The 27059-nt window shown below is 40.6% G+C and overlaps 1 protein-coding gene across 1 annotated transcript; it reads left to right on the top strand.

Moving 5' to 3' along the window:
• Nucleotides 1-26400, top strand: HCRTR2 (hypocretin receptor 2). The gene is made up of 7 exons (XM_063313810.1): nucleotides 1-229; nucleotides 15265-15443; nucleotides 16818-17061; nucleotides 20379-20494; nucleotides 22059-22279; nucleotides 24119-24240; nucleotides 26119-26400. The coding sequence occupies exons 1-7, from the start codon at nucleotides 1-3 to the stop codon at nucleotides 26337-26339; spliced, it is 1332 nt and encodes a 443-aa protein (XP_063169880.1). The 3' UTR covers nucleotides 26340-26400.
• Nucleotides 26401-27059: the final 659 nt, after the last annotated feature.

Here is a 27059-nt window from a genome sequence, read left to right as displayed (position 1 = left end):
ATGTCTGTGACTCAAGTGGAAGATGGCTTTTTTTTTTGCAGAAACTGGTCTTCTAACATGACAGTGAATGGAACTCAGGAACCCTTTGGAAAGCCCCTCACAGACTATGATGAGGAAGAATTTCTGCGATATCTCTGGAAGGAATATTTGCATCCTAAGGAATACGAATGGGTACTAATCATTGGCTATATTATTGTATTTCTTGTGGCTCTCGTAGGAAACATCCTTGGTGAGTACCATTTTGTCTAGTTGTCTCTTGATGCAAGTTATATATTTATCAAACATCAGTGGTGCAGCCCTGGGAATTAGAAACACCATTTCTGTTTTTCAGTAATTGAAGATCCATAGAGTATAGCATCTTTATTTTCATTTATTCAGAGGCTGTTGATGTGAGAAATACCTGTGCTTTCTCACAGAGACATCTCAGGTGGGCAGTCATGTTACTCTGTTGCAATAAGACTTAAATGAATTTTGCACTATGTTCATAAACATGTCTACTGGTGGCTCTAAGGGCAGTTTTCAAGTTAAGGCGGCCATGAGGTAGTAAGGTCCATTAAGTCTATGACTATATTCCATAGGGGATTGTGCTGTCCATGTGCTTTGCAACGGAGCATTAGAAAGTATGTTTATACATCCAGATCTTATAGAAACTCAGTAACAAGGAAGGAATATTTTGATCTTCAGCACAGTACATTATGTGGAAATGACTGATTAATATTAATAGCTCTTTTAAGTATATGCATAACATATACTGAAGGTAAAAAGTAATCTCTTCTACCCAAAGGCATCTGAGTATTAGTATAATTATTGTGATTACTGTTACTCTTGCTGCTGTCTGCTAAGCAAGGGTGCCAAACTCTTCAAGTTTCATTCAGTTCTGCATTAGAGGAACTCTGTCTGGCAGGCTTCTCTTGCAACTCCATTCATATCAGTACGGTTGTGAATGGCTGTTTCTACTTGTGGCTCATTCATGCTGTCAGAATTGTGAATGGAATTTTGAATGAGAGTATAGCCTTATGATTGTCAACACTGAGAATCACTAAAACCCCATTCATGCTCCAATATACTTCCTTTTAGATATAAAACAGAAAGTGGGTGAGCAGATTTCAGCCTTGTGGAATGTACATTATTTTTACTGGAATCTCAAGATTGGAGACTGGTTCAAAAGACAAACATCTTGACTTGCACATTCTGAGCCATGAATTTGTTGTTTGTAACCAGAACTGAATGGAGGTCTCAGCTCTTTGCACAAAAAAACATTCTTAATTATTTCAAGCTTTCTTCATTTCAGTTCTCCCCAGGTTTTTTCTTTTAGACCAAGAGGGAGCCATTTTATGGCTCCTTTTATTAAACAACTGGGAAACAGAAATCCTTGATTAACTTTATACCCTACTTGAAACAGGGAATATCTGAGAGTTAAAACAAACACAGCCTGCAGTGTTCCTTTGACCTTGACCAGAAAAGAAAACAAAAGATGGAGAAAATTAAGGGGGAATATTGGGAATAAGTTGAGAAGGCATAGACTCTGAGGAATGCAGGCATGGAGGAAAAAATGCCGACACCAGAGGTAGTTCAGTGATACTGCACATAAAATGGGAGGTTCACTTGGGGCAAAATAACCTAAACCAAGGAGTATAGCTCGAGGAGTGGGAAGAAAAATAGCTTATTATAACAATAATTCTATGCAGTAATTTAGAATAAAAATTGGATCTACACATGAACCATCCATTGTGGATTATCTGGTGGAGCAAAGAAAGTACTTTTGAAAGACAGTTGGCAAAAGGCTTTCTTGGATGAATAGATTTTATACGGATGTTACAAGTGCTTCAAAAAAAGCACACAAAAAGGAAGTGTCTGTTTTTGAATTACCATCGCTATTTGTAGGACAAGAAACACCCAGTTTATAGCCTGCTAGGACCATTTAAAATGCAAATCCAAACTATGCACTGCCCACTACACTGTCTTTCCTCTGTTCTCCACAGGCTTCACACTGAGCAGGAGAAGGGACACGTTATGGCAGTAGCAGGTCCACAATGGAGTGTCCCTTCCAAAGACATGGGGAATGGGACTAAATGAGTGAGATTATTTGCATCGGTCTGGGGAGAAGACAGCCCAACAGAGTATCTTCCCAGGGCTGGATCCCCAGATTTAGTGTCGTCCAGGCTTGTCCTATCATTGCCATATTTTGTACTGAAATCGACAGGACTCTTAGGAGTTCCTTGGCTAAATCTGCAATATTTGGACTCTGTTACAACACCAAAAACTGTAATATTGGGAAAAACAGAGTTTTATTAAAAGACTTTTCACAAATATGGAAGGAAAAACATAGACCTGATTTGAGCAATGGGTTGTTGATATGTATTTTCGGTTGATTTGTTTTGTCTTTGTTCTCATTCTTATTTTGGTGAAGAGACAAAGAATAAAACTCTTATGCAGCATAGTTAAATTTCCCATTATATTCTTAATGCTGTTGTTCATATTCTTGTATTGATTACATAGACAGAGTAAAAATAAGACATCTCCCAATTCTTTGCCCTGCTATTCTGAGATACACTGTTTGACAACCTGACAATTCAATTTTTTACCATCATAACTAGCATGTTTTCTAGGCCTTTCCTCCAGAATTTCTATAATCCCCATCCAAACTGGCAGTGATTACCACAATCGTGGCAGTGACTTCAGTGTTTTGATCAGCCCCAAACACTGAAGTGAACAGGGGAGGTTACTTCCAAAATGCAACTTCTTAAGACAAGACTCGCAGTGAATGACCGAGGAATAATTTGGCAGCTATTACACCTTCCCCGCCCCCCACCCCCCATCTCTTTCACGTTTGTCATTCTTATGGTGTGCTCTTCCCTCCTGCAAATCCCATTGAAGGCTCATGGCAGGATAAGGTTTCATGCTGTAATTCTCATGCCAGTTGCAAACCGCTTCCATTACTGGTGGTGTTTCTTGAGTCCAAAGGCAGAGCCTGTTAAGTCAAGAGTCAAAAGGCGATTCTTAACAGGTCTTGAAATGGCACTCTAGTTTATCTGGTGTGTGTACCTTTTGCATATGATCTCAGGCTCCCAAGGACAGAGCAATGCCATATGCAGCTATCAAACTCCCGTATACTAACCCAATACTAGATACAAGTATGCCACAATCCAACAGGAAACATTCTGTATGTCTGTGCGTGTCATGAACTGATCCTAATTCCAATCACAATCTGTTCTGTTGATTTCCCCAATAAACTTCTCTTCTACTCAACAAGTAAAGAGAACCACAATTGTTCCTATTTTTCGTGGCACGTAAAGGAAACTGAGGATGAGCTTCCTAAGGCTGAGAGACTTTAGTTCCAGTAGTTGCTAAAAGAGCAGCTCACTGGTCAGCAGCCAGCCCCACCACTGTGACCCTTGAAGGGCTGAGTCAGACTCCTCTACACCTCTCTCCACCAGGCTCAGCTTGCTAAGCCTCTTCTCAGGAGTAGCAGAATATCGTTCAAATGAAGTGCATGGTTTCCCTACATGGGGCCTAGTGCTCATAAAGGAGCCTGGAGCCTTGTAATGGATGCTGGAGGGAAGCCACAACATTTTGCAACTTCTTTTCCCTTTGGCCAATAAATGGTGGTGTAGAAGGCTTTGCAAAGCAAGCCAAAGCCTCTCATCTGCCCGTGAATGGATTACAAACTATGCTCAGTTCTCAATTACATAGTCTTGCTTTAAAGCTACCTAAATAAATCTAAGGTTTATTCCACAATCTATTCAGATGTGTTAGTTGTCCACTTCCTACCCCTTCTCTAGCAGTGATCTGAGTTACTGAATGGCTGCTGGGATGTGATTTAGTCAGATGAACAATTTGGTCCTGGTTTTAAATCACAAGACAGATTTTGCTGGTGTAGATTAGTATTTGCTGTCCCCAGAACATTAGAGCATAATTGAAGCTCCATCTACCCTCGCCCTTTCTTCTGCATTTAACCATGTAGCAATATTTTCACTTTCTAATCTGCTCTCATTTACCTGAATCCTAATGTGTTCTTTAATATATCATCCAAATGGTTTTTTTACAACCCACTAGCCTTACATCTTCCCAATTTATATTAGGTATGTAGCAATAAATCAAAGCAGAGATGGCCTATGATGCGGGTCCAGTTTCTCAAATTCTCCTAAACAGAATCGAGGCAGCTCTGGAGTTCCTGCTCACATCTCCCAAGGTCTCTGCAGTTAGCTTCTTCTTAGCCCTCTTTTGTCAAGGCAATATAAAGAACTTGTAGGCCTCCAGATACCTGTATAATTGAATTTCAGTTCCCATTTAGCATGCTGGATGTGAGTAATTAGGATTCGAAAGTCCAATAACACAGGGGAAGAGTGATAGGGCAGGAAGCGTTGGAGGGTTTTGGAAAAAATAGTAGTGGTTTGGCAGAACTTAAACTTGGAAATCTGCAGGCTTTACAATGCAGTAAAAATAAAGTCACCCTTGGGTCAAGCTCCATTTCCAGTGACATTGTGGATATATTCATATGATTCCCTTGGCAACTATGGATAAGTGGTTTGACAGTTCCTCATCTGGGATGCCTTTTTCAATTTCTAGTCTGTCCTACAGTGCTGAGAGTTCCTAGTGATCTCCTATCTAAAAAGTAACCAGATCCAACCCTTTTTGGCATCAGCAATGCTTGGCTGTGTATGCATTCAGATGACACCACTTTCCTTTTAGCTGCTGTCATGGAGAAATTAGATGGAGAATTACAGCTAGGGAAAGTAAATAAGCTTTCCTCCCCATGTTCTGTGTTCTGAGTTGAAGGTCTCAGTCTTATCTAAAAATGCAACAGGCAGAATTATATGCTATGTGTTTAAAGTCATGCATACTTTGGACCCTAAGAATGGAATGCAAAGACAGACATCAGGCAGAATTTCAACAGTTATAGTGATGGGAGGCAAATTCCCCAGACCTGAATATGGGAATCATCTGTTTTGTAAAAAAAATCCCTGCTATAAAAGGGTTAGTTGAAAAGTTTCCAGGCTTGATTATGATCAATCAGATTTGGAGGCTCTGCTGCATTACTGAGTATCATAGGAGTGGGAGTGGGAAGGATGAGAATTCAAAAACATGATGATATCATAACTCACATGTTTCCACAACTGCATGCTTGATGAGGGAGAAAGCCAGGGGACTGCTGGGGTCCCAAAGAGATCCTACCTTTTGACTTCTGTCTCCCAATATGGCAAAGAAGTGGGAGCTTCTTTTCAGAATAAGGCAGAACAGGCTTCAGTCAAGCTCCTGGTTACTACTTGGAGATAGAACATGCAGAGCAACAAGAAACCTCCAATACTTAGGAAAAGAAATACACTACAGTTCAATGTGAAATTGTTAATTTAAATATTCCCAAATTCTTTAAACCAGAGGCTGGCAATCTTTCTGGGATTGGGAACATACTTGGAATTCAGAGAGGCTTGGGGCATCACTATTAAATGGCTGTCATGGAAGTTGTAGGTATTCAAAAAATGGCTGTTATGTGGGAAACTGTTCACTAAAGGCAGCCAGGGAGGTGTGGGAAAACAAGGACCAACCAACAGATGCCCACTAGGAAACAGGAGTTCCACTGTAGAATAACTAGATAAACATATTCCCCCTTCCCAAAACATTCACTGATGTTCTCCATGTATAAAGCATTAATTTTCCACTATGTTGTATGGAACAGAGTTGATGAGCATTTAATAAAAGGAGCAGGTTGCTGGGTGCAGAAGAAAGATCTGAGGGAATCAATAAGAAGAGCTAGGGCATCAGAGCACATGAGACACCAAGGATGCCAAGCTCATTATATTCCTGGGTGAAACCATGGAGCAAAGCCATTGCCACCTTCTTGAGAACATTCCATTGCCCTCTCGCCACCTTCTCCTTCCCTATAGAACCCTGTATCTCCAATGCACTGCTTATAAATCTGCCCTGAAGACAGCTTTTGCTTTATCTACCCCCTCTACTACCTCCCTCTCCACTGTCTTGAACAAAATAGGCTATTGAGGAGGACTGAGAGAGGGAGAAGAAGAGAGAGCAAGAAGCCTAAAGGGCAGAAGCAGCAGTGCCCTTGTTGCAGGCGAGGTTAAAGAAACTTTAGCGTTTTGTAGTGGGTCCTACATTTGTCAAAACTCCTGAAGAAAGATAGTGATACAAAGGCTTCAAAAGAAAAAAATAGGAAAAATTGGAGAGGGCAATATTTCTGAAAAAGACAAAAAAAGTAAGCTGTTATTTTTAATGTTTCCATTTTTTAAAATTTAAACCTTCGTTTTTCTCTAAAAGTCATTTCACTCTGAGTCAGGAAGACAATTCCAGTTACATTCCAACTCACTTATTAGGTCAATGTATTTATTAGGCCCATTTATGGCCATAAAACAATGTGCAGGCTTTCAAGTTCTGAAGAACTTTTCATTAGACAAGTTACAGGAAAAAGCAAGTGGGGTGTGGGGGAGGTTCAGAGCACTTGGTTACTGTCTTACTTAAATGAAAACTATACTATGGACAATCAAATTAAGCTCTTTCAAATGCTGACCCTGATTCAGGTTGGACCAAAGATTTCCCCCAGCCAAGAGCTACTGGAACAGAAACAAAACATGGTTGATCTCTTATTGTAAAAAATATAAACTCTGGATTTTAACTCAGGCTTGTTTTCAGCTGTAGATGAAACTCTCAGATATTTCAATGCTGGTGAGATTATTTGTGACCAGTTCTCTGTCACTGATGGAATACCAATCTGAATTATTTTCATTCTTTCCATTCTGTGTTCCATGCCCACTCTATGTCTCTTTTCTGAGGTCCTATCTCTATAAATGTTCAATCTGTATAGAGTTTATCATGCCCAAAATAAGGGGTAAGGCTTGGTCTTGGGCAGCCAGAATTAGCCCCTCTGTCTCTTTCTTCAGCTTTCCTGCTTAGCCATTGCCAGGTCTTGTTACCTGCTTTGCCTGCTAGTTGTTTTATGTATTGGTCATATAATACTTTGCCTCTTTTCTATTCTTAATTTGGTCTTTCTTATAGGCCACTTTGGACTCTTTGGTATTCAGTAAGCTTTCATGGCGTACTAGCTTCAGTGCATCTTCTTCGCTGTCCTTCAGATATTATTAATAATAATAATAATAATAATAATTTCTGTACATAAATATTTACAGGTTCTTAGGTATTCAATTTCATGAAATTCCAAAACATAAAAAGGAATGAATTGCTTGATGGTTATTAGAAACATAACAATTCTCTCCATTTCATTCAGATCTAGGTATTCTGCTAGATTTGTAAAGTTATCCCATTAAAGACATTCAATTTAGGTTGGAGAATCTGTCAGATGCACTACAGTTGGATGCAGCGTACAGGCTTCTGAATAACACTTGATCTGATGAACATGCCCCATTCAGTTGTGTTACTTCTAAACAGTGTGAGGTCAGATGTAGCTGAGAAAGTATGACTATTGCGCAATTTCCATTCAGCTTCCTTTTGGGAGTATATGTGTTCATTCTCAGTGTATTCTAACCACTAATTCTGTGTGTGTGTGTGTGAGAGAGAGAGAGAGATGAATATGGTTTGTTTATATGCTTATCTGCATTGCTTGTATGCCTCCCATTCCCATAGGCTCTAGGTGACTAACAATATAAACATATAATGTATTCCAAGAGCAGCTAATCTCCACTGTGTGTCTTCACCATTCCTGTGTGTCTTCTCATGGAGAACGTACAAACAGTCTATCCATTAAGATAGCAGGTGCATTCTTCCTGCTCAGCAAACATATGCTCCACTAGATCCGTGGGCTGCGTATATCTTGATGACATTTTCCTTTCCAGTAATTATACATAACCTTCAGGAAGGGGCATATCTAGGATTAACCTGACCTGCAAGTCAGCCTTCTTTTCCCCATTGCGCAACCATTCCCACTGATTAGATGAACTCCTTCTGTATGTGGGAAAATGTTCATCTGGGTTGTGGAGAAACAGAAAGCAAATGCGTCCTACTATGAAGCTTCCCTATGTTATTCAACTGGTTAGTAGTGGTTTTGATGGTGACAGCCCTGGAGGTAACAGCACGTTTCTTGGAGAAGATGCAGATTGCCCAGAGAATCTATAAAATTCTGTCAATAATCCTTTTAGATAAGATGCATATTGTTATGAGGAATGTTCACATCTCTGTATGGAAATGTATGACCCATATTAAATAATAGGTAACCAAGTATTATCTACTGGCCTTTTAAAATCAATAAGGGCAAATGTCACATTCTTCAGATTCTTTGGACTGGCTTGAAATACAGATCCAAGCATTTCAGAAATGGCTTTTTATAGCAGCCGCAAACGTATCTTACTGATTTCTCATCAAACGATGGCTTCTAATTCTTTACGGGAACCATTTAGTCTGCGCTGTCCATTAAAGCCATTAAAGCCAACGTCCATTAAAGACCATTAAAGCCAAATACAATATTCCATATTTGGCATCTTGCAGCTGTTTCAACTGGTATCCTAATTTATGTGGATAACTCAGCTTGCCAGAAATTTTAATTCTCTCCCACTCTCTTCTTTGTAACTGTCACTGACTGTTCATCTTGCCTTTAAACATGGCATGAACAGCTTGCAATTCTGAGAAGAAAAAAGAAAAGATATAATCCAGCTTGATTTACAGCCGATATAATGCTGCTTTGAAACAGAACTGCCAGTGTACTGCTGGGCTCTGAGAATGCAGTGAAGCAGTCAACTTTTTAAAAATAAATTGGTACCATTCTCTCGTTATGAAGCCTATAATATCTGGTCTCTCCCACTTCAGCTGGGTTGGTACAGTAATTGATTTTCCATGGTTTCAGTCAGGAAATTTAATCTCCTATCTTGCTTGGAAAGAGTGGCAGGGAGGACTTTCCAATCTACTGGCTGGATGCTTCTCATGAGACCGCCCCCATCTGGTCTACCCAATCACTTTTCTCCTCTTTTTCCTTACCCCAGCAAGGATTTCCAGAAGCCTCCACCACAGCCAATGGAGGTTTTCGAAAATCCAAATTGGATGAAGTACAGGTAATTTCATGGGGATATTGTTACTCTAATCCTCTTGTCATCATTCTCCATGGCCCAAACAGGGCCCCTATGCAGCCAGTTCTTCTTCTTGTTGCTTTCAAAAAAGTCCAGTTATCATTGTTTAGGGAACATTTGAGGGACTATCTGTGAATGGGTGTCGATTAGGATGGATGAGCATTCAAGATTATTGCATGTCCTTTGAGTATGAATATGATGAAATGTGTCATGAGCAAATGGGTTTGATGTGTGTGGATGGATGGATGGAAGGGTGTGTCTGTGTGTGCATGGTGTTTAATTATATTTCACAAAGTCCTTGTGTGAAAGAGAAGGTGTTGAATTCTAAGATGTTAAAAAACGGATACAATCAAGCTGCATTTTTCTTTTGAGCCTTAAAATTGTAATGTTCTGCCTACATAGTCAAAAGAAAGTCCCTCTGTTCAGTGGAGCATAATCCCAATTAAATACATACAAGATGATGAACACTTAACTACAAATAAGACAAACCAGAGTTTTTTTCTTTTCTTTTAGTATAGGAATTCCCTATGATAAATGGAAATTTTGAAGTCATGTATGGAATGAACTGTACTTTTGCAATGTCTATAGGAATAAACAAGCTGCAGAAATCTGGATGTCAAGTCTCAGCTATAAACCTCCATAGAACACATACTACATGCACCATATCCAGAGAGTCCTCAACTTACGACACCAATTGGGACAGGAATTTCCATCACTAAACAATGCAGTCATAGAGTGTGGCTGCATCGCTTAGCAACAGCAATCCCTGCAGTCTTGGTTGCTGTCATTAACCGAATCCCACAGGTGAGGCGACTTCCTGCCGGCTCCCACAACCAAAGTGAGTGGGGAAGCTGGCAGGAAGATGCAAGTCCCAGGCCCGCAGGCAGGCAAGTGGCTGCTGCTGGGTGGGGGAAGGAGTTGGGGGGGTGCATGGGGGTGTGGGGGAGGGTTGAGTGTGCACGAGAGGCTCAGTGTGCACGGAGGGTTGCGAGTGGCCGGTGTGGCATGAGCACAGGGGGGCTGGGGGATGGTGACTGGGTGGGGGAGACTTATCCCATTGACTTTCAGGGGAATCCAGCAGGAAAGGTTGCAAATGGTGATCCTGTGATCACGGGGTACTTGGCAACGAGTTGTAAGTATGAACAGGTTGCGAAGCATCCAGATCACGATCACATGACTGCGGAGGTGGTGGGACAGCTGGAACTCTGAGGACTGGTTGAAACCACCATTCATTCAGTGCCGTTGTAACTTGGAACAGTCTCTGACCGAATGGTTGCAGGTTGAGGACTACCTGTAGACAAGGCAAGAGGTATCCAATCCAGTACCATCCATTCCCACAGAATCAAAGTAAAACAATCCACACTCCTATATAGCCCAGTGTAACGGTTGCCTCGTTACCCAATAAGGCACGGACTCACTTAGACTGGGGCTAAGGATTTCCGTTTATTGAATACAGAGTGCATACGCGCAAAAAGCCGGGAATGCGGGCGTGGTTGCGGGGTACCCCATATATACCCGTGTGGCAGACCTTGTCCCCCTCCACCCCCTATTGTTCCTCGAGTTGGATCCGGATCCCTGATGGGAGATCTGGAAGCGATACCGGTCTGCTGATGGGTGATTAGGGCGATCACCGCTGGTTTCTTCTGTCTCCTCTTCCTTATCCGTTGCATGTGCGTGCCCCGGGGTAATGTGTGGAAGTTCCGCCGATCTGTTGATGGCCCTTCTGGTTCTGGCAAAGGTGTGCCTCCTTTGTCCTTTGATTGCTTTTACTGGTTGAGTGCTTAAAGGATTAGGGCTATCCCTTCCTTCTTCCTGAAAGGCATGTTCCCCGTTGTGATGCATGGATGCCTTGCAATGGGGAGCATGACACCCAGTTCAGTGTATCATCCCACCAGATGATCCCATCCAGTGTATCATCCCATCATCAACCAGTTCAGTGTATCATCCCACCAGAAGAAAACTACAACAAAGCCCACCAATGCTTCATCATGGTCCCAATACCAGAGAACAAAAGATATCCCATAGAACACTGCAACCCTTGTATGGTTCCCTAATCCATGTCAGTGGCAGGCAGCAGGCCATGGAGGCAAACTACCCCACCCGCATCTATGCAAGACTCTCTCCCATCCATTTATCTGGAAAAATAAGGGGAAAATTGGGGCACAGCACAGATCACCAATCTCATCAATATTTTCAGTAGTGAAAAGGTACAACAGGCAGCTCAGAACAGCATGGAAAAGAAACATCATTCTGACCTAGATATTGAGTGCAATGGTGTAGATCATTGGGTATTTTGTGGAACCCAGCATACGAATTAAACAAATAAATGAAAAGGGGTTCAACTGTCTTACCATCACCCTTGCCAACAATGTAAAGACAAGGCCAAAGCTCTAAAGAGCTTTGTCCAAGGAAGTCACCATCCACAACAGGAGAGATGAGTTGCTCCCAAAACCATACCCACTATGAGCAGCTAACTATCATCCTTCTGAAGTGGAAAGATGTAATTCTGGGATACAAAGCTGACTGCAGGAATCTGTTCCAACAGCAGAAGTCCCTGCATAACAGAGTGTCCCTTGTTCCCAAATCACAATGAGGAAAAGCTCTTCCAATCCTTCCCACTCCCCTGCCAAGAAGACCTCAAGCATCTCCAAGAGTCATAGCAGTTCACTAATGCCAGATTCATCCAGGAGGTGCCCAGAACCCTTTCTAGCTCACCCAGGATCTTCCAGAATCTGCCCCCACCAGCAGCATCCATGAGAAGCAAACACTTTGTGGTATGTAGGTGAATGGCATGTACACCTGGTGACTTCTTTATGCAACCACTCATGGCTTCCTTTTGCCTCAAGGCCAGGAAAATTATTTGCTTTATAGCTGGCTCCACCTTGGATTTACTGTATTTCTACACCTCTCCTTGGAGAATGTTTGCATTGTATATGTAACCAAATCCCAAGGTCAGTTCCTCTGATCCAGTGGTGTGAATTTTGTGCTTTGCTTAAGTATTGTGTTCTCACTAGTAATCTGCAATATTTTCAGGCATCCTGTCCTCTTCTGACTGCCAGCACAGGTGGAACAGGAATAACCCTGGCCAAGGCTTTCAGACCAAGCCATCCCCACCCGCATACAACCTGGAAGTCACATAGAACTCACCTGTTTTCCCCTTTGCAAAGTTAAAGGTGGAGGGAGTGATTCCCAGAGAGGGACAGAAGGGTCACACATAAGGACTGGTATATGAGCTACTGCCTCTTCCCTCCACCCCTCTTTTTTTCCCTTTGATGACTCATCTTTTTTCACTCATCCTCCCTTCCATACTCCTTGCTACCTGCCTACCAATGGAGAAGGAAATGGTGATGTAGGAAATCTTGCTAGAACTTTCCTGCAGCAAATGGGCAGGAATTCAGCATCCTCCAAATGGAGACTTTTGACCCACTGACCCCCGGATTTTGTGTCCTGGCAAAATCACTGCAGAAAACGTTGACAGGGACATTGGGTGAGTCATCTGCATCATTACAAAGACAGCCTTTGTGGGAATGCATCCAAAGGGGTCCCTCGTACTGGCACCAAAGCAGAGAATCCAGCAAGGCATGTGTTCTCTGTCAGAACAAGCAGGCATTATTTTCCCTTGATTGCTATCACTGTTTTGTAGAGTTAATCTAGTTTAACCACAGCCATCAACTGTGCAATTATGGTTTCATATTGCTTTTTTGATTTATATAAACAAATGTTGGAAACTCCAACTATTGACAGTAAAAGGATGAGAAATGTGCCATTTTGATCAGACTTACAATTTTCATACTGAACGGGTCCAAAACCTGCATATGTTGCTGAAGGAATTACAGTCAGAGCCATCTGCAGCACTGCAAGGATCATGAAGGGTTATAGAAAACAAGCAATGTGAAGTTGACAAAAGTTGGCTAGTGTTGAGACAAAAGAGACACAGATCCCATGGCAAGATTTGGCCTGACTAAACCATAAACAAGAACAGCAGTCTTGTTTTGCAAAATCTGGGAAATTTCTCTTCACTGGCTACTTCACCGAAAATGAAATGCTGTAGTTTTCATTTTCACTTAAAATGCAAGTGATACCCTATAAGGTCATGAATGACACAGTGATGAGATGTACATAACACTCTTATACAATACTCAGTTTAAATATAATGTTTTTATGCCCGGTGTTTGCTACAAGTTTATTGCCTCCTATTGATTGATTGATTGATTGATTGATTGATTGATTATGTGCCATCAAGTCAGTGTTGACTCTTAGCAGCCACACAGACAGACCTTCTGCAGGATGATCTGTCCCCAGTCTGGCCATTCTGATCTTCAAACAGTCGTGGAGAAACAAACAAGTCACTTATGCATGATACAGGAGGGAAGCAACAGGGATAAAGCATCTTTTACACATATGCCCACTGCCACATATATTGTGTGATCTTCCTGGTATCCACACGTGCCCCTTTTTTCAGATATTTTTCTCTGTTGAGGACGTGGGCCTCAATCTAGTGTCACCCTTAAACGAAGGTTGTACTACTTTATTTGTAGCTGCAAATGGGAGGAAACTTCTGTGAGAAAATCAGAAGTGATCTATGCTTGAAGGCCAGTATTTCTCTGTAGGAAAACTGTTCTATAGGCATTGGGGATCTAGTTCCATTGCCAAGTATTTACTGACACATAGTGGCAAAAAGAATTCACTGCACCCATTTCACACTTTTCAGTGTGAACAGTGAAAAACTGTTGCAAAGATTCTATTTTTTTTTATTGATTGATTGATTGATTAGGTTCATTCTGGATTGGTTAGATTTATTCTGATTTATTCCACTCTTTCAACAAGAGACTCCAAAGTTTATTTGGGAAATTCTATTACAGTTGGATTTCTTTTGCAAAAAGAAGAATACAAAATATGACATAAAGCATTATTTCATACTTAGCAGATCATACAAGAAACTGGACTAGTGACATTCTTGGAATGGTAATGCAGTCATCTATACTGCTAATGGAATCAGAGAATATCCTAAATAGGTTGAACACTAAGTGTTACAGTGAGCTACAGTACTGCCTGCAACATGGATGAAGTGCGGTGATTGGCTCAGAAGTAAATTCAATTGAGTGCGATAGGATTTATTCCATAATAAGCCTGGGCATCAAGGCAAGTACTTTGATTAGAGTATTAGGGTATTAGCCATCAATAGACACATAGAGATAAACCACATTCACAAAAGAGATAATAAAAAACTAAGAAGGAAATGAAAAAGACCAGAACACATCCTCTCCAGCAGCCAACACCCAGATAAGCAGGGATTAACACCAGACAAACAATCAAGGAGAAAACAATACCCTAATCAAGGAACTACCAAGGAGAAAACCACTCCCCCACCAAGACTGGCAGGGCAAGCCACTGCATATAAACAGGGAGCAAACCCCACACCCACTCACACTGACAATGTTACCTAGTCAAGTAATGAAACATCTGCAAGCAAACAGCCAAGCTCAGAGAGCACCAAGGACTCCATAGAGAGGGTAGCATAAAAGCATAGTCAAAAGGAAAGCTAGTGTGGTATAAGGGCTAAAGTGTTCAGCTGGCACTGGGGAAACCCTTGTTCTAGTCTACCCTTAGTCACAGAAACTCTCTGGGTGACTCTGGGCCATTCTCTTTCTTCACCTGATTTATCACAGGATTGCTGTGGTGGAGAAAAATGGAAGGAAGGATGCTATGTACACCATTTTGAGCTCCTATAGGAAATGTGGGATATAAATCCAAATAAATAAATAAACAGGTTAATCCAATGAGTTCAAGTTCTTCGCAATTCTATTTTTCTAATTCTCATCTGTAGAGAATGAGTAGACAATGGTGATTAAAAGGCTTTTACCTCTATCCTTTATAAATTGTAGGGATTCCATTGAACTGACAAAATGAAACTGTGCCTTTGTAAACCTTCCAAATGTGGAGAGTTCTCTCTCTCTCTCTCTCTCTCTCAATCTCCCCGCCCCCCAACACACACACATGTACACTCTGATCAATCTTCTGGGCATCCTTGGCTATTATGCAATCTCTTTGTGTAAGAGATGTTAATCAGTTGAGTTTCCAAGTAGGAGGAAGAAATAGCTTGGTCAGTCAATATTTGAGGACAGTGATGAATGACAGCCCTTGCTCAAAATTTCTCACCAATCCTCTTTCACCATTTTGATCTGGTTGGCTGTTTCCCAATGCCTTTTCCCCCTGTGCTGACTTTTTGCAAAATCAGTTTGTGTTGCAGTGTGGAAAAATCATCACATGAGGACTGTTACCAATTACTTCATAGTCAACCTCTCCCTGGCTGATGTCCTGGTCACCATCACTTGCCTTCCTGCAACACTAGTGGTGGATATCACAGAGACGTGGTTCCTTGGCAATAGCCTCTGCAAGGTGATCCCTTATCTGCAGGTACTCTTTGCCAGGTTTGTGGTGCACATTTAAAAACAAGCTATGTTGGGGGAGCAATACCACAGAACTTATAACCCAGAGGATAGTTCATTGTTAACATACTGCTTCCGAGAAAAAGAAGAACGGTCACTCTGAAAATTAGAACAAGAGAGAGTTAGTTCTTTCATGGTCAGATTTATGCCAGATGTAATAATACATTTGCTATAACATCTAAATAAAGTAGAAACCAGAGCACAAAACTATATATAAAATAAGCAAAGCAGTCAATAAATTTCACCACAAAGCAATCTGGTACAATAATTGGAAAGAAGTAAAACCTATCAGCAATTAAAATACTAGCTTCCCACACTCAAGTCATTACAAACATGAGAAAGACTGCACAATACCTGGATTCCAGGTATCCACAGAATAATTTTATTTTAAAAAGTGGGCAAAATTGTGGTATGAATGAGTAGTTCCATGGCCCATACTGATAAAACTGAAAACATTTTAGATGACATACTCAGATGATGTGTGGAGTGGAATACCCTCTAATGTTGGTGAATCTCTGTAGTCAGCTCCTGATATTTGGGTGTTCAAATGAAAGTGTAGAAGTGGCCGTTCTGTGATACTACTATGTGGGTGAGAGAGTATGAGTGAGGGTCTCCACACAATGGAGAACGTACAGTTGAGGTTCTTTAGTCACATGGACACCCCCCTGCATATATGACTGTAACAGCATATGAGTCCCTTCCATTGTTCAGCTGCACATGAAGACTTCTGGGATGTGAGCAGGAATGTCAACACTGGAGGCAGAATCTCATCCATACATTCACAGATATCAGAAGGAACAGAGTTATCTCTCATGTCTGCAAAGTAACGGGTGACCTAGTTTCATAGTGTGCATTGTGAACAAAGTTTCAGTAACATTTTATAGTGGAAACCCCCACTTAACAAGCTAAGGCAAAGTCCTTCTTCCTCCCTACATCCAACATATTGGAAGCACACATATGGATTGTTGCTCATCTGATTCTCTTTTGTGCAGTGAAAAACTACCTGCATATCAGGGAGAGAAACTTTAGCCCAACTGTCCCATGACGTATTAGAATGTGGGAACTGTTTTGTCTGCTTAAAATCCTACTGGACCTTGTAAGTCCCAATTAGCAGTGCAAAGTCATTTAGCCCAATTGAATCCTGCTTTCCTAGGACTAGGACTAGGACTAGGACTAGGACTAGGACTAGGACTAGGACTAGGACTAGGCTTAAAGAGGCTATTCGCCACTAAGATTTTCTGAATGTGACCATGGTGTGGGAGACTATAGACTTCCTTCTCTGACTGTGATCCTTTTGTCACTCACTATATATTGTTGTCTGGGGTTTCTTTTCCCTTTGTAGACTGTGTCAGTCTCTGTTTCTGTACTAACCCTTAGCTGCATTGCGCTGGATCGGTGGTATGCAATTTGTCACCCACTGATGTTCAAAAGCACAGCCAAGCGGGCCAGGAACAGCATCACTGTTATCTGGATTGTGTCCTGTCTTATCATGATCCCCCAGGCAATTGTTATGGAGTGCAGCAGCATGTTTCCAGGATTAGCTAACAAGACCGTCTTATTCACTGTCTGTGATGAACGCTGGGGAGGTGAGTGCTGGTGGCTCCAAGCCTGGAATTTGCAAGTCTCATTGTGTCAGGGGGAAAAAAGGCTGCTGGTGTTTACCAAGTCTGCTATAGAAGACTAATTAGACTTCACTAGTTGAAAGAATTGCTTCATATAATCTTCAGTGCTAAGGAATGCCTTTCTTTGACTTTAATCTCTAAAGTATAAATCTCATCAGCCATGTCACTACTGTACTTCAGTCATGTTCTGCCCTTCAAGAGAAGAGCTATTGATCACCTGGCACTTTGCCTCAGAAGAGCTTCTGTTTATATGGCTTTGGACCTGGGTAGCTAACAGGCTGCCTTTTTCTGCAGCTCAGAAATCAAGATAAGTAATTTGGGATCCTAGATCCCCTTGTTATAAGGGCTTCTAAGTCTTCCCCTGTCCCTATTGCAGAAGTCTAACAGGTATTTCCTGACATTTTGTCATGGACAATGCATGAAAATTGTAGTATGAAAATAATTGCTTTAAAGATACAGAGCCCTTCAACTTCTCTACCAAACCAAACCCTGTCAACTGTTTCATTTGGTTCCACTCATTCTATAGCACTCATTAGTCAACAATATTAATTGTGCCCTTAGCCCTCAGAAGGTTGTCCACCGCTTTATGTCAAAATCAAGATTAGTCCTTCTGCATGTCCTCCAAAGTGAAGGAAGAATATTGGTAGGGAGAATCCATTCCTTCCCTGCCCCTGCCCCTCCCTCCCTCCCTTCCTTCCTTCCACTTACTTCTAGCCATCATTGTTAGAAAGTCTGGAACACCGAGACCAGGGTCCAATTTCTGAAGGACCTCCAAGATGTCCTCTCCCCTGTGCTAAAAGGACCATTTCAGTTCATTAAGTCACAGAAGTTGCATATGCAAAGGTTTAATAAAGGTTCTAAAAACAAAGCAGCAGCACTGCTTCATTTCAAGGATTCATCTGACAGCTCCAGAGAGCTTCTGGAAATGCCAGAAGACATTTTGGCATGTGAAAAGTATGTGCTGAACTTTTTTTTCTGGCCAATTAAACTACCTGATAAGGTTTTAAGGCAATGCAAATGAGCTTTTTGAGAGAACCTGGTCACCTCTACATTTTGATGAGGCAAGTGGTATCATTACTAGAGCTCAAGACATTTCCTTGAGGCAGAGCTTCCTCACCTTGCACAGCCCAGACTCACAGCCATATGCTCAGCTCTGCTATTTAATTCCTATTATGGCAAGGATCCCTTACATGCTTGGGTTGGTAGGCACACTTGAAAATCTTAGAGTACGATAGGGACTCTTTCAGATAATGGCTGCTCTGGCCATCACAAAATACCCATGTGCCAGAAGGCAATGTCTATTTTCCCAGAGAACATCTCTAGAATATATGCAGCACCCAAAAGCATACTTGAAATAAGAATAAAACAGACTGGCAGACACAGAGGGAATTGTCCACTGACATGTTGGTGCCTATGGGCATCATATTGGGGATCCAGATACTGAAGTATGGGTATTATTAGCATTAGCTTTCCCCACCAGCTACAAGTTATCCCAGAACCCTGTACAGATCAAGGCCTTGGTCGTGTCATTTAAGATTACTTTCAAACTGGGATGGACTGTTAATAGCCCCCTTCCCACTTCAAAAGTACAGGCCAGTCTTCTTCACCTATCCTGATTTATAATCAGCTTGTACATTAATTGGCAGCTTTTTTAAAATTCCCTTTTTCCCCTAAAAAGTTTGAGCTGTTAAATCAGAAACTAAACATTCCACAGGCTTGCACTATGCTACCCCACGGTCAGAAGGGAGACAGGTAGAAGTTCTTGATGAGGTTCCTTAGTGCTGCTACTGGTCAGACCAGCCTTTCTCAACCTTTTGACCCTGGAAGATACCACTGAAATATTTCTCAGGTCTCGGGGAACCCCTGCACATTCAGGCTCAAATATAGGTCAGAAGTTACAAAATTATTATATTCGTTTCATGGGTAGGCCTCTATATATGCATTAACAGTGTTCTTAAACTAAAAATAAAGAATGAAACTTACCTCTTTGATGTGAAGTTGCCTGAATTTGAAATAATTTCTTAAATAAATCGTGATCTCCCAGGGAACCCCTAGTGACCTCTTGTGGAGCCCTAGGGTGCCTTGGAACCCTGGCTGAGAAACCCTGGGTCAGATACTTTGGGTAAGGACTATTTCTCTTGCGGTAAATATTCAGTTACAAGTCTGGCTCTTAACCCAGCAACATGGTTAGGGCTTATTCTCCCTCACACCTAGGTAGTTATAGGAACTTCTATCTAATCTGCACTAAGAGAGAAATCATATTTTTGTCGTAAGTCAAGCCATGCAAGTCTGGCACACTTAGGACACAAGAACCACTAGGATTTCTGAAAGATCTTTATTTCTAGTAGAGTAATATAATAGAATCTTGAAAACCCCTCAAAGCAGTTCTCCCTCTTGATGTACCTAGCATAATTCTGGCAGAGTTGCTCAGAGTCTCTTTCTCACACTTCCCACCTCCCCGGACTGAGGTGTCTCTTTTGTGACAGTCTAATTTCCTCCTTTGCTTTCCTAGCACTTTTAGACATTCCATCACAGTTTGAGTCACGGATGAACCTGACAGAATGATGTGTTCAGAGACTGCAAATCAGTGCACAGGTTCTATGGATAGAAAGCTGGGGAGATTCATCCAAGGGCTTTAAATCAGGATGCGTAACTCCCTTCGCACAAAGGAAGGCACTCACCTTTTGAGTGACGGGCTGGGATTTAATTCTAATTCTAATTTAATTCTAATTAAATCAAACACAGCTGATATGAATGTAATGTTTACTCTCTTTTCTCTCACATCAGAAGTCACACAGCAATTTCTTTCTGATCTGTTCCTCTCCATTTCTTTATCTGTGCCCCATCTGCTTTATGTAGTCTGACCCTCAGCCCACCACAAAAAGGGTAGATATGTTCCTATGTGCAAAGGAAGAAACGCATCCTGAATTTATTTATTTAAAATGATTATAAACTGCCTGTCCCATGCTCCAGGAAGTATGCAGAATTTAACAATTCCACATATGAAAACATAATATAAAACACATAAAATAAAACAGTATATCATAAGACAGTGGTTGTACTCTGATAACCTGATCCATCATGGGCTCTTAAATGCCAAAGAGAATATAAAGATTTTCCAAAATACTTTATAAATGTTTTATCTGAACAATGAACAATGTTTTGCTCTTCCATATTGTATAAAATTAAGCCCCATTTATGTTCACCTGAACCAGCTTTTGCAGCGTGTAATAGTGGATCAAACGAGATATTATTTATGTGCTGTTTTATTTTCTTGGCAGCTGAATTCTTTCCAAAAATGTATCATACTTGTTTCTTCCTGATAACTTATCTGGCTCCGCTGTGTCTTATGGTGTTGGCCTACTTACAGATATTTCAAAAGCTGTGGTGTCAACAGGTGAGTTCTTTTGCCACAAAATCCACCTTTAGGACTTACGCCAGCTAAACTTTTCATCCTCGGAAGAATTACGTATTTGATTGAAAGGTACAGTGCTATAGAATGAAATAACAAATTACCCTTGGCAATGCGATATTTCAGGAAATATTGCAGCATCCAAACATATGAAGCAGTCTAGCAAAAATAAATAACTGCATGCGTACCTCCTTTTGCACAATCAACACACCCTTAGTTTACAAATTTGATGTTAAAACTAAAAAGCTGAAATGTTGTACATCCTGCTAGGAATGTTTTTTTCATCTTCTGTGTTTCCATATTACTTAAGTTATGTCTGAATGAAGGGATAAGGAAAGAAACTGAAAAATAACTTAAAGTTGACATGAATATTTCCAAAACACATTTCCACTGCATTTATATAGCGTAACATCTACTTTTTTTCTGTAGCATTAAGCAAGGGTTGTTACTACTTTCACTCATGGAAAATTTTTTGAATGTAGAAACTGTGGTGAACATGCTAACCCTAACCCTAACTTAAACACATAACACTTGATATTTACTTTGATTTGTTCTAATCGTCTCAGTGACCGTGAGATGACAGACATGTAGTATTTGATTGTTAGATTAATTAACAAACATTATGTGTTCCCCCCACCCATGGGATTAGAGCACATCAAGAGAATCAGTTATTTAACAAGTAATTCTTACATTTGCCAACCTGTTGTTTCTAATACATGACCATAAAATGATTTCCACATCTTCAACACATATGACTTCAAAACAGACTGGAGATTTTTTGGCTTGTTTAGAATGCATCCCCCCACAAATCTTATCTTCTTTACTTTTTTTGACCACTCATACAGTACATCAAGTATTTTAGAAATGTAATGTATCACTATTTTTTTAAAGTTGCTGTTGTTTGTTTATATATATATATATATATATAAAAGAGAGAGAGAGAGAGAAGGAACAAAGGAAAAAAAACCCCAAAAAAAAGAAAAAAAAGAAAAAAAAAGAATAACAGAAACATTATTTTAAAGATTCAGCCCAATGTTTAAACCTATTATTAGCCCTTGAGCACATGGAATAATAATGATTAGTTTTTCCGTTATAATTATCAAGAGCCAGTTTATAAACAGAGAGCAAACATATCTTGTCAACCCAAGGTTTTAAATCCAGGGTTGTACTATCTCTCCCATATAGAACAGCAATCTTTTCTGCTGCTTCCCATGCTAACTCCATAGTTCTTCCTATAGAGATAAGTTCCAAATTTGTGGTATTTAATTCTAAGGCACATTCACATCTTTACCCTGTACTAAACTTTGTAACTATTGTGGAAACATACTGATTCTAACAAAATGGGTTTAGAATCAAACAAAATTATTTTCCAAGGACATCTTCCATTTTAATCATAGAAAGATGATTACACTGAAACATCTCTGGGATTGTGTAATTACGCTCATGTGTAGAAATGGATCTGCTTTGCAACTGCAGTTGGTTAATCAGTGCAAATTTTCCCTTGGGTCAAATTGCAATAATTAAGATTCCAATTATCATGTGCTGTTAGATTCCAGGAACATCATCTGTAGTTCAGAAGAAATGGAAGCCTCTGCAATCAAGAGCACAGCCCCGGGGACTGGGGCCACCGGCACATTCGAGGATTAGTGCGATGGCAGCTGAAATCAAACAGATTAAAACCAGGAGGAAAACAGCGCGGATGCTTATGGTTGTTCTTTTGTTTTTTGCCGTCTGCTACCTCCCCATTAGCATTCTCAACATCTTGAAAAGGTAACTACATGACTAGGGATACTAGAAATAAATAGCTTGGACATCTGTCAGGGATGTGTAAATATTTTACAATAACTTGGTGGGGCCTGATTTTCATTGGGAGCCCAATATGTTTAACTTTCCTTCCCAGTCATGATCACAATGAAAATCAATCCCTGTGTACCCACAAGCACTGGAGTAGGAGAAAGTTTCCATGGGTGCTAATAGGATCTTTTTCCATACGTGTTCATTACTTCTTCCCAGGTCATTCCAAGGAATATTTCTCTCCCCATCCCCACATACACACACATATACTTTTTAATTAATGGACTGATTTTAAAGTTTTAAAAAAATTAAAGTAAAAAAATTCTTGTGCTTCTAAGTGTTATAACATGTTGGACTCTGACAGAGGTAACATTGGAAGCTATGTAGGAAGGAGCAGTCAAAAGACTGCAGGAGATACTTAATGACACTAGAGGGCCCATCGGCCTATAGACTCCGGTGAAGAAGTCTGGGCAAGTAGAATGTAGAATTGCTGTAGAAGGAAAAATTCATATCGTTCCAGTGAGGAGCCAGTTTCAAAGTCTTAGGACAACATAAACAACAAAATCCCACACTGCCCAAAAGTATCAGCATAATTGCTATGCCTATGGAATTCCCCTTGGTCAGAGCTGGTCAGTAGAGGTCCGTAAGTAGAGCATTTCTACAGGCATCAAGGCCAACAAAGAATGTAATCATTTTCCTTATAGTCCTTCAGATAGTTCAGACTTCATCTCTTTCATCTCCTTTCACCAGTCTGGGTAGGAGTGATGTGAGTTGAGGTCCAACACATCTGGAGAACACTAAGTTGAAGAATGTTGGCATACAGCATTCAAGACAAGAGAATTCTCAGCTTGTGGGTTTCACTTCTTCCAGGTTAGTGTTCATATTAGGATTAGGGCTACCAATGCAGAGTTAATGCTAATCTTTCCCAGGAATGTTACTGTTTTCATTAGGATTAGTGACCTGAATTCAAGACTGAACAGTGCTAAAGATATAAATCAAATTGCAGGTTAGAGACGTATGCATATTGAATGCCTTGTTTCTACTGAATGGAACTGTGTCTTTATAATGGGATGCATTGATGAAACAGTGTTCCAAGTTCACATTGCGAAGGTACACAATCTGGCAATAAGTTGTACATTATAATACTTACTGTTATGAAAGAGGGCTGCAACAGAAACACTGATAATTTGTCAGTGCAGAAATAATTCTCAGTTCAGAACACCCTTTCTTAATGGCATTCACTGATTTCTGCACTACTGCTGAGAAAGACCTCCTTTTTGTAGATAAACGTCATACCTCTGACCAAAGAGAATCATGGAAAAGGGCCTGTGTATATAATTTTAAAGGTCAGGCTGGCTTGGGAGAGACGTATTCTTGCAATTATGAGAAAAGGTAATGACTAGTCCCCCACCAGATATTCACAGAAGCACCAGTTAGGAGCCAGTGGGCAGCATAAATGCAGCCATTTCTGTATATTTAAAAGTTGACGTCTGCCTAGAATCTATACATTTAGCTCTGTGGAGAAATCAGACACACGCACAGTTCCTCATGCAGCTAAGATTCAACTGGTTCTAGTTGTGTGTATATGGGCCAAGGCATATGCTGTCAATGTGACAGCTGTGTAAAAGAGGTGTAATCCATAGAGAACACCCCTATAACTTCATGCTTCTAGAGTTACATCACAGCACTCATCTGGAATTCTGAATTCTGAATTTTGACCCATCTACCATGTAAATATCTTATGTGTTTATCAACACCAAAGATAATATGATATGTTTTCTAATTTTAAAGTTTTTTTCTCCCTCTTTTTGTAAGAGTTTTTGGGATGTTCAACAATGCTGAAGATCGAGAAACTGTGTATGCTTGGTTTACTTTCTCCCACTGGCTTGTATACGCAAATAGTGCAGCAAACCCAATTATTTATAACTTTCTTAGCGGTAAGTTGATTACTTATGCCCTTTTTATTATGGTAAGAAGCAATAGAGCTAAAGAACTAATGCAATATATTTAATGTTCTGTAAACTACTTTGCTGCATTTATGGTATTCTAAAAGGGAAAGATGCTTTTATTACTGTTATATAGAGGGAGGCACAGAGATTTAGAGAAAATGCATTATTCAAGCAATCCAATAAACAGATCTAGAATCTGAGTACACATTGTTCACGATATATACATTTTATTTCAGTATCAAACAGATTTTTATTTTCAGTTCAGAATTCAAAATCTATCGCCAAATTTTTCTCTGTTAGTTGCAGTCACAAGCAAAACAATGGACAAATGTTAACCCAACATACCATATAGTAATAGAAGATCTGGCTGATATGAGGTGTTTTCTCATCCGAACATCTTTAATATTTAAAACCAGCCTGACAATGCATGCACACACACACACACACACACACACTAGATTTGTGTAAGGCAAATAGATATGATTCCTGGGATCATGGTAACTGAGATGAAATTAGACTACCAACTACCCTTGGTCATTCTGTTTCTGAGTTCATCAGCCACACAAGAAGAGCAAGTTTGACTATATGTATTCTTCCCCCTCACTCCATTCCCATTCTTGTCTTCCTCCAAAGTTGAGGGTAAATTGCTGCAAGGAACCTTTTGTAGAGGTTCTGGGCACAATATAAAAGCTTGTAATATTAAAATTCTACCTTGAGCAAAGTGGAGGTAGTGAGAACAAGAAACTATTCTGCCTGTAACTAATTGTAATATTTAAATCATCCTCAAGCTACAGTCTTAACTGGAGAAAAGTCTGTCTCTAATTCCAGGTAGAAAGAAAATACATGGAATGAAAAGTAAGGGTGAACATAGATTGCACATTCCGGCTGAAGTGATTGCACGTTGCAGCTGTCACTGATTTTTTATAATTTACAGTAAATAACAGGCTTACGCTACAAGGGGTTGAATGTTGCCTCAACCCAGATGTTGAAATTTCAAGAAAGCCATTAAAACACTGGCTTAAATGCAGCCCTGAAATATAGGAGATAGTGATTTCATTACTCATAGACTTCCTAAAAAATGATCAAGGTCAAGAGCTTTTTTTGCATCTCTTTTTGGGCTCTTTGGTCTAAAAAGAAGGAATTAGCCTTCACAAACATCTCCCTGAGATCCACATCAGCAGAACAGTCCCTCACCCCCTGGAATGCCTTAGGTTAAAAGAGGCTGCAAGAGTCCTCTAGCCCTGGACTAGGACTGAGGAGACTCTGGTTTGAATCTCTATGCAAGCACAGAGCTCCTGGGGTGGATTTATTTAATAGTCTTTCCCTCGCCCAACTCAATCTAGGTTGCTGTGGGGATAAATTTGCAGAGACCACACTGTGCTCCCTCAGAAAAATACAAAAATAAATGCAATCTGATAATAAAGGATGTGATGGTGGAGTGGGGACAATGGCTTGGCTTCTGTGCCTCCTATTGCCTGCCCAGGCAGATTAAAGGTTGCTCAACTTTTGTTCAAGCTGCCAGTGGTGGTCTGAAAGGGTGCTTTCCCTGCTGTTCTCATTAACAGCTTTAGGACAGTACAGATGTTCAATCCTTAATCTCAGTTCAAAAGGACGATTTTGCTACATGCTTCCGCAATTCTGCACACAGGAACCCAAAATTGGAATCATAATTACAAAAATATGTAAATCATCTTAGATAGCCAGCCAAAAAGCTGCCATCTCATTGCCTCCTCCGGATTATGCAAATCTCATCAGACACATTGAATGGAAAAGAAGCCATTGTAGGACTTAAGTTATGCATGCCCTGTTTGAGGGGATGGTGGTCTGGCTGCTTCTTCAGGCTTCTCTTGGGCTTTGATTTGGCAGGAAAATTTCGGGAAGAATTCAAAGCTGCTTTTTCTTGCTGTTGCTTTGGCATTGGCCATCACCACAATGCCCCACCCAGAGGAAGGACAAGCATGGAAAGTCGGAAGTCCTTGATGACCCAGAACAGCAATTTTGACCACACTGCAAAGCCCGCAGAACATGTCGCCTTGACCGGGATAGGCTCACTGCCCACAAATGGCCCTGGATCTGTTCTGAGCTGATGGATGGCTGCTTTCTGCGATAAACCATTGTAAATTGAAATCTGTGAATCCAGTTATCTAAAACAGGAACCAAAAAACTTGAAAAGGGCAAAAGTGAGATAACAGATTATGAAAAAGATTCAATAGATTAATGTACGTGATTGGATGTTTGGGCTTTTTGAAAAAAAGAAACCAGAGCTTTGTTGGGAAATGTGTGTGACTCTTCATAGCATTTGCTTTTCAGCTGTAAGAAATGATAGTTGGGAGACACATACAAGCACATTTTCATTGGTATGATCTTCGGCTGGGCTTGTTTCATCCCCAAAGAATGTTTCACTGTAAGATTCAAAATACTGAAAGTTAGTCAGAGGGAGTTTAACAATGGAATTATGCATTATAATACAATAGCATGGTAGAGAAAGCACATGGTGTGGCTTCTAACACTTTTATCAGCAGTGGCCATAGGAAGCATCTGTATTTTCTCTGTGTAATGAAGTAATGTATTGTGTGTGTGTGTGCATGTGTACGTATGCATGTGCATGTAAGACTTTCTGCTCTCCTATTCTGTGACATCTTTGTGCTTGTGTGTATGTATGCACTGGATGGGCAGCCTATGCTCCACTTGAGTCAAGTGACCAGGAGGGAGACAGGAGTGGGGCTGAGAAAGGAGTGCTGAGCATTCCAAGCGGGTGCCAGCTGCCTCTCCCAGAGGGCTTCACAGGGAGAATTTTTTCTAGAACT

This window comes from Candoia aspera, chromosome 1 (genome assembly GCF_035149785.1).
Source record: "Candoia aspera isolate rCanAsp1 chromosome 1, rCanAsp1.hap2, whole genome shotgun sequence".
Taxonomy (NCBI): Eukaryota; Metazoa; Chordata; class Lepidosauria; order Squamata; family Boidae; genus Candoia; species Candoia aspera.
The sequence above is the reverse complement of the archived record's forward strand: the minus strand, read 5'-3'. Positions and strand labels throughout refer to the sequence as shown.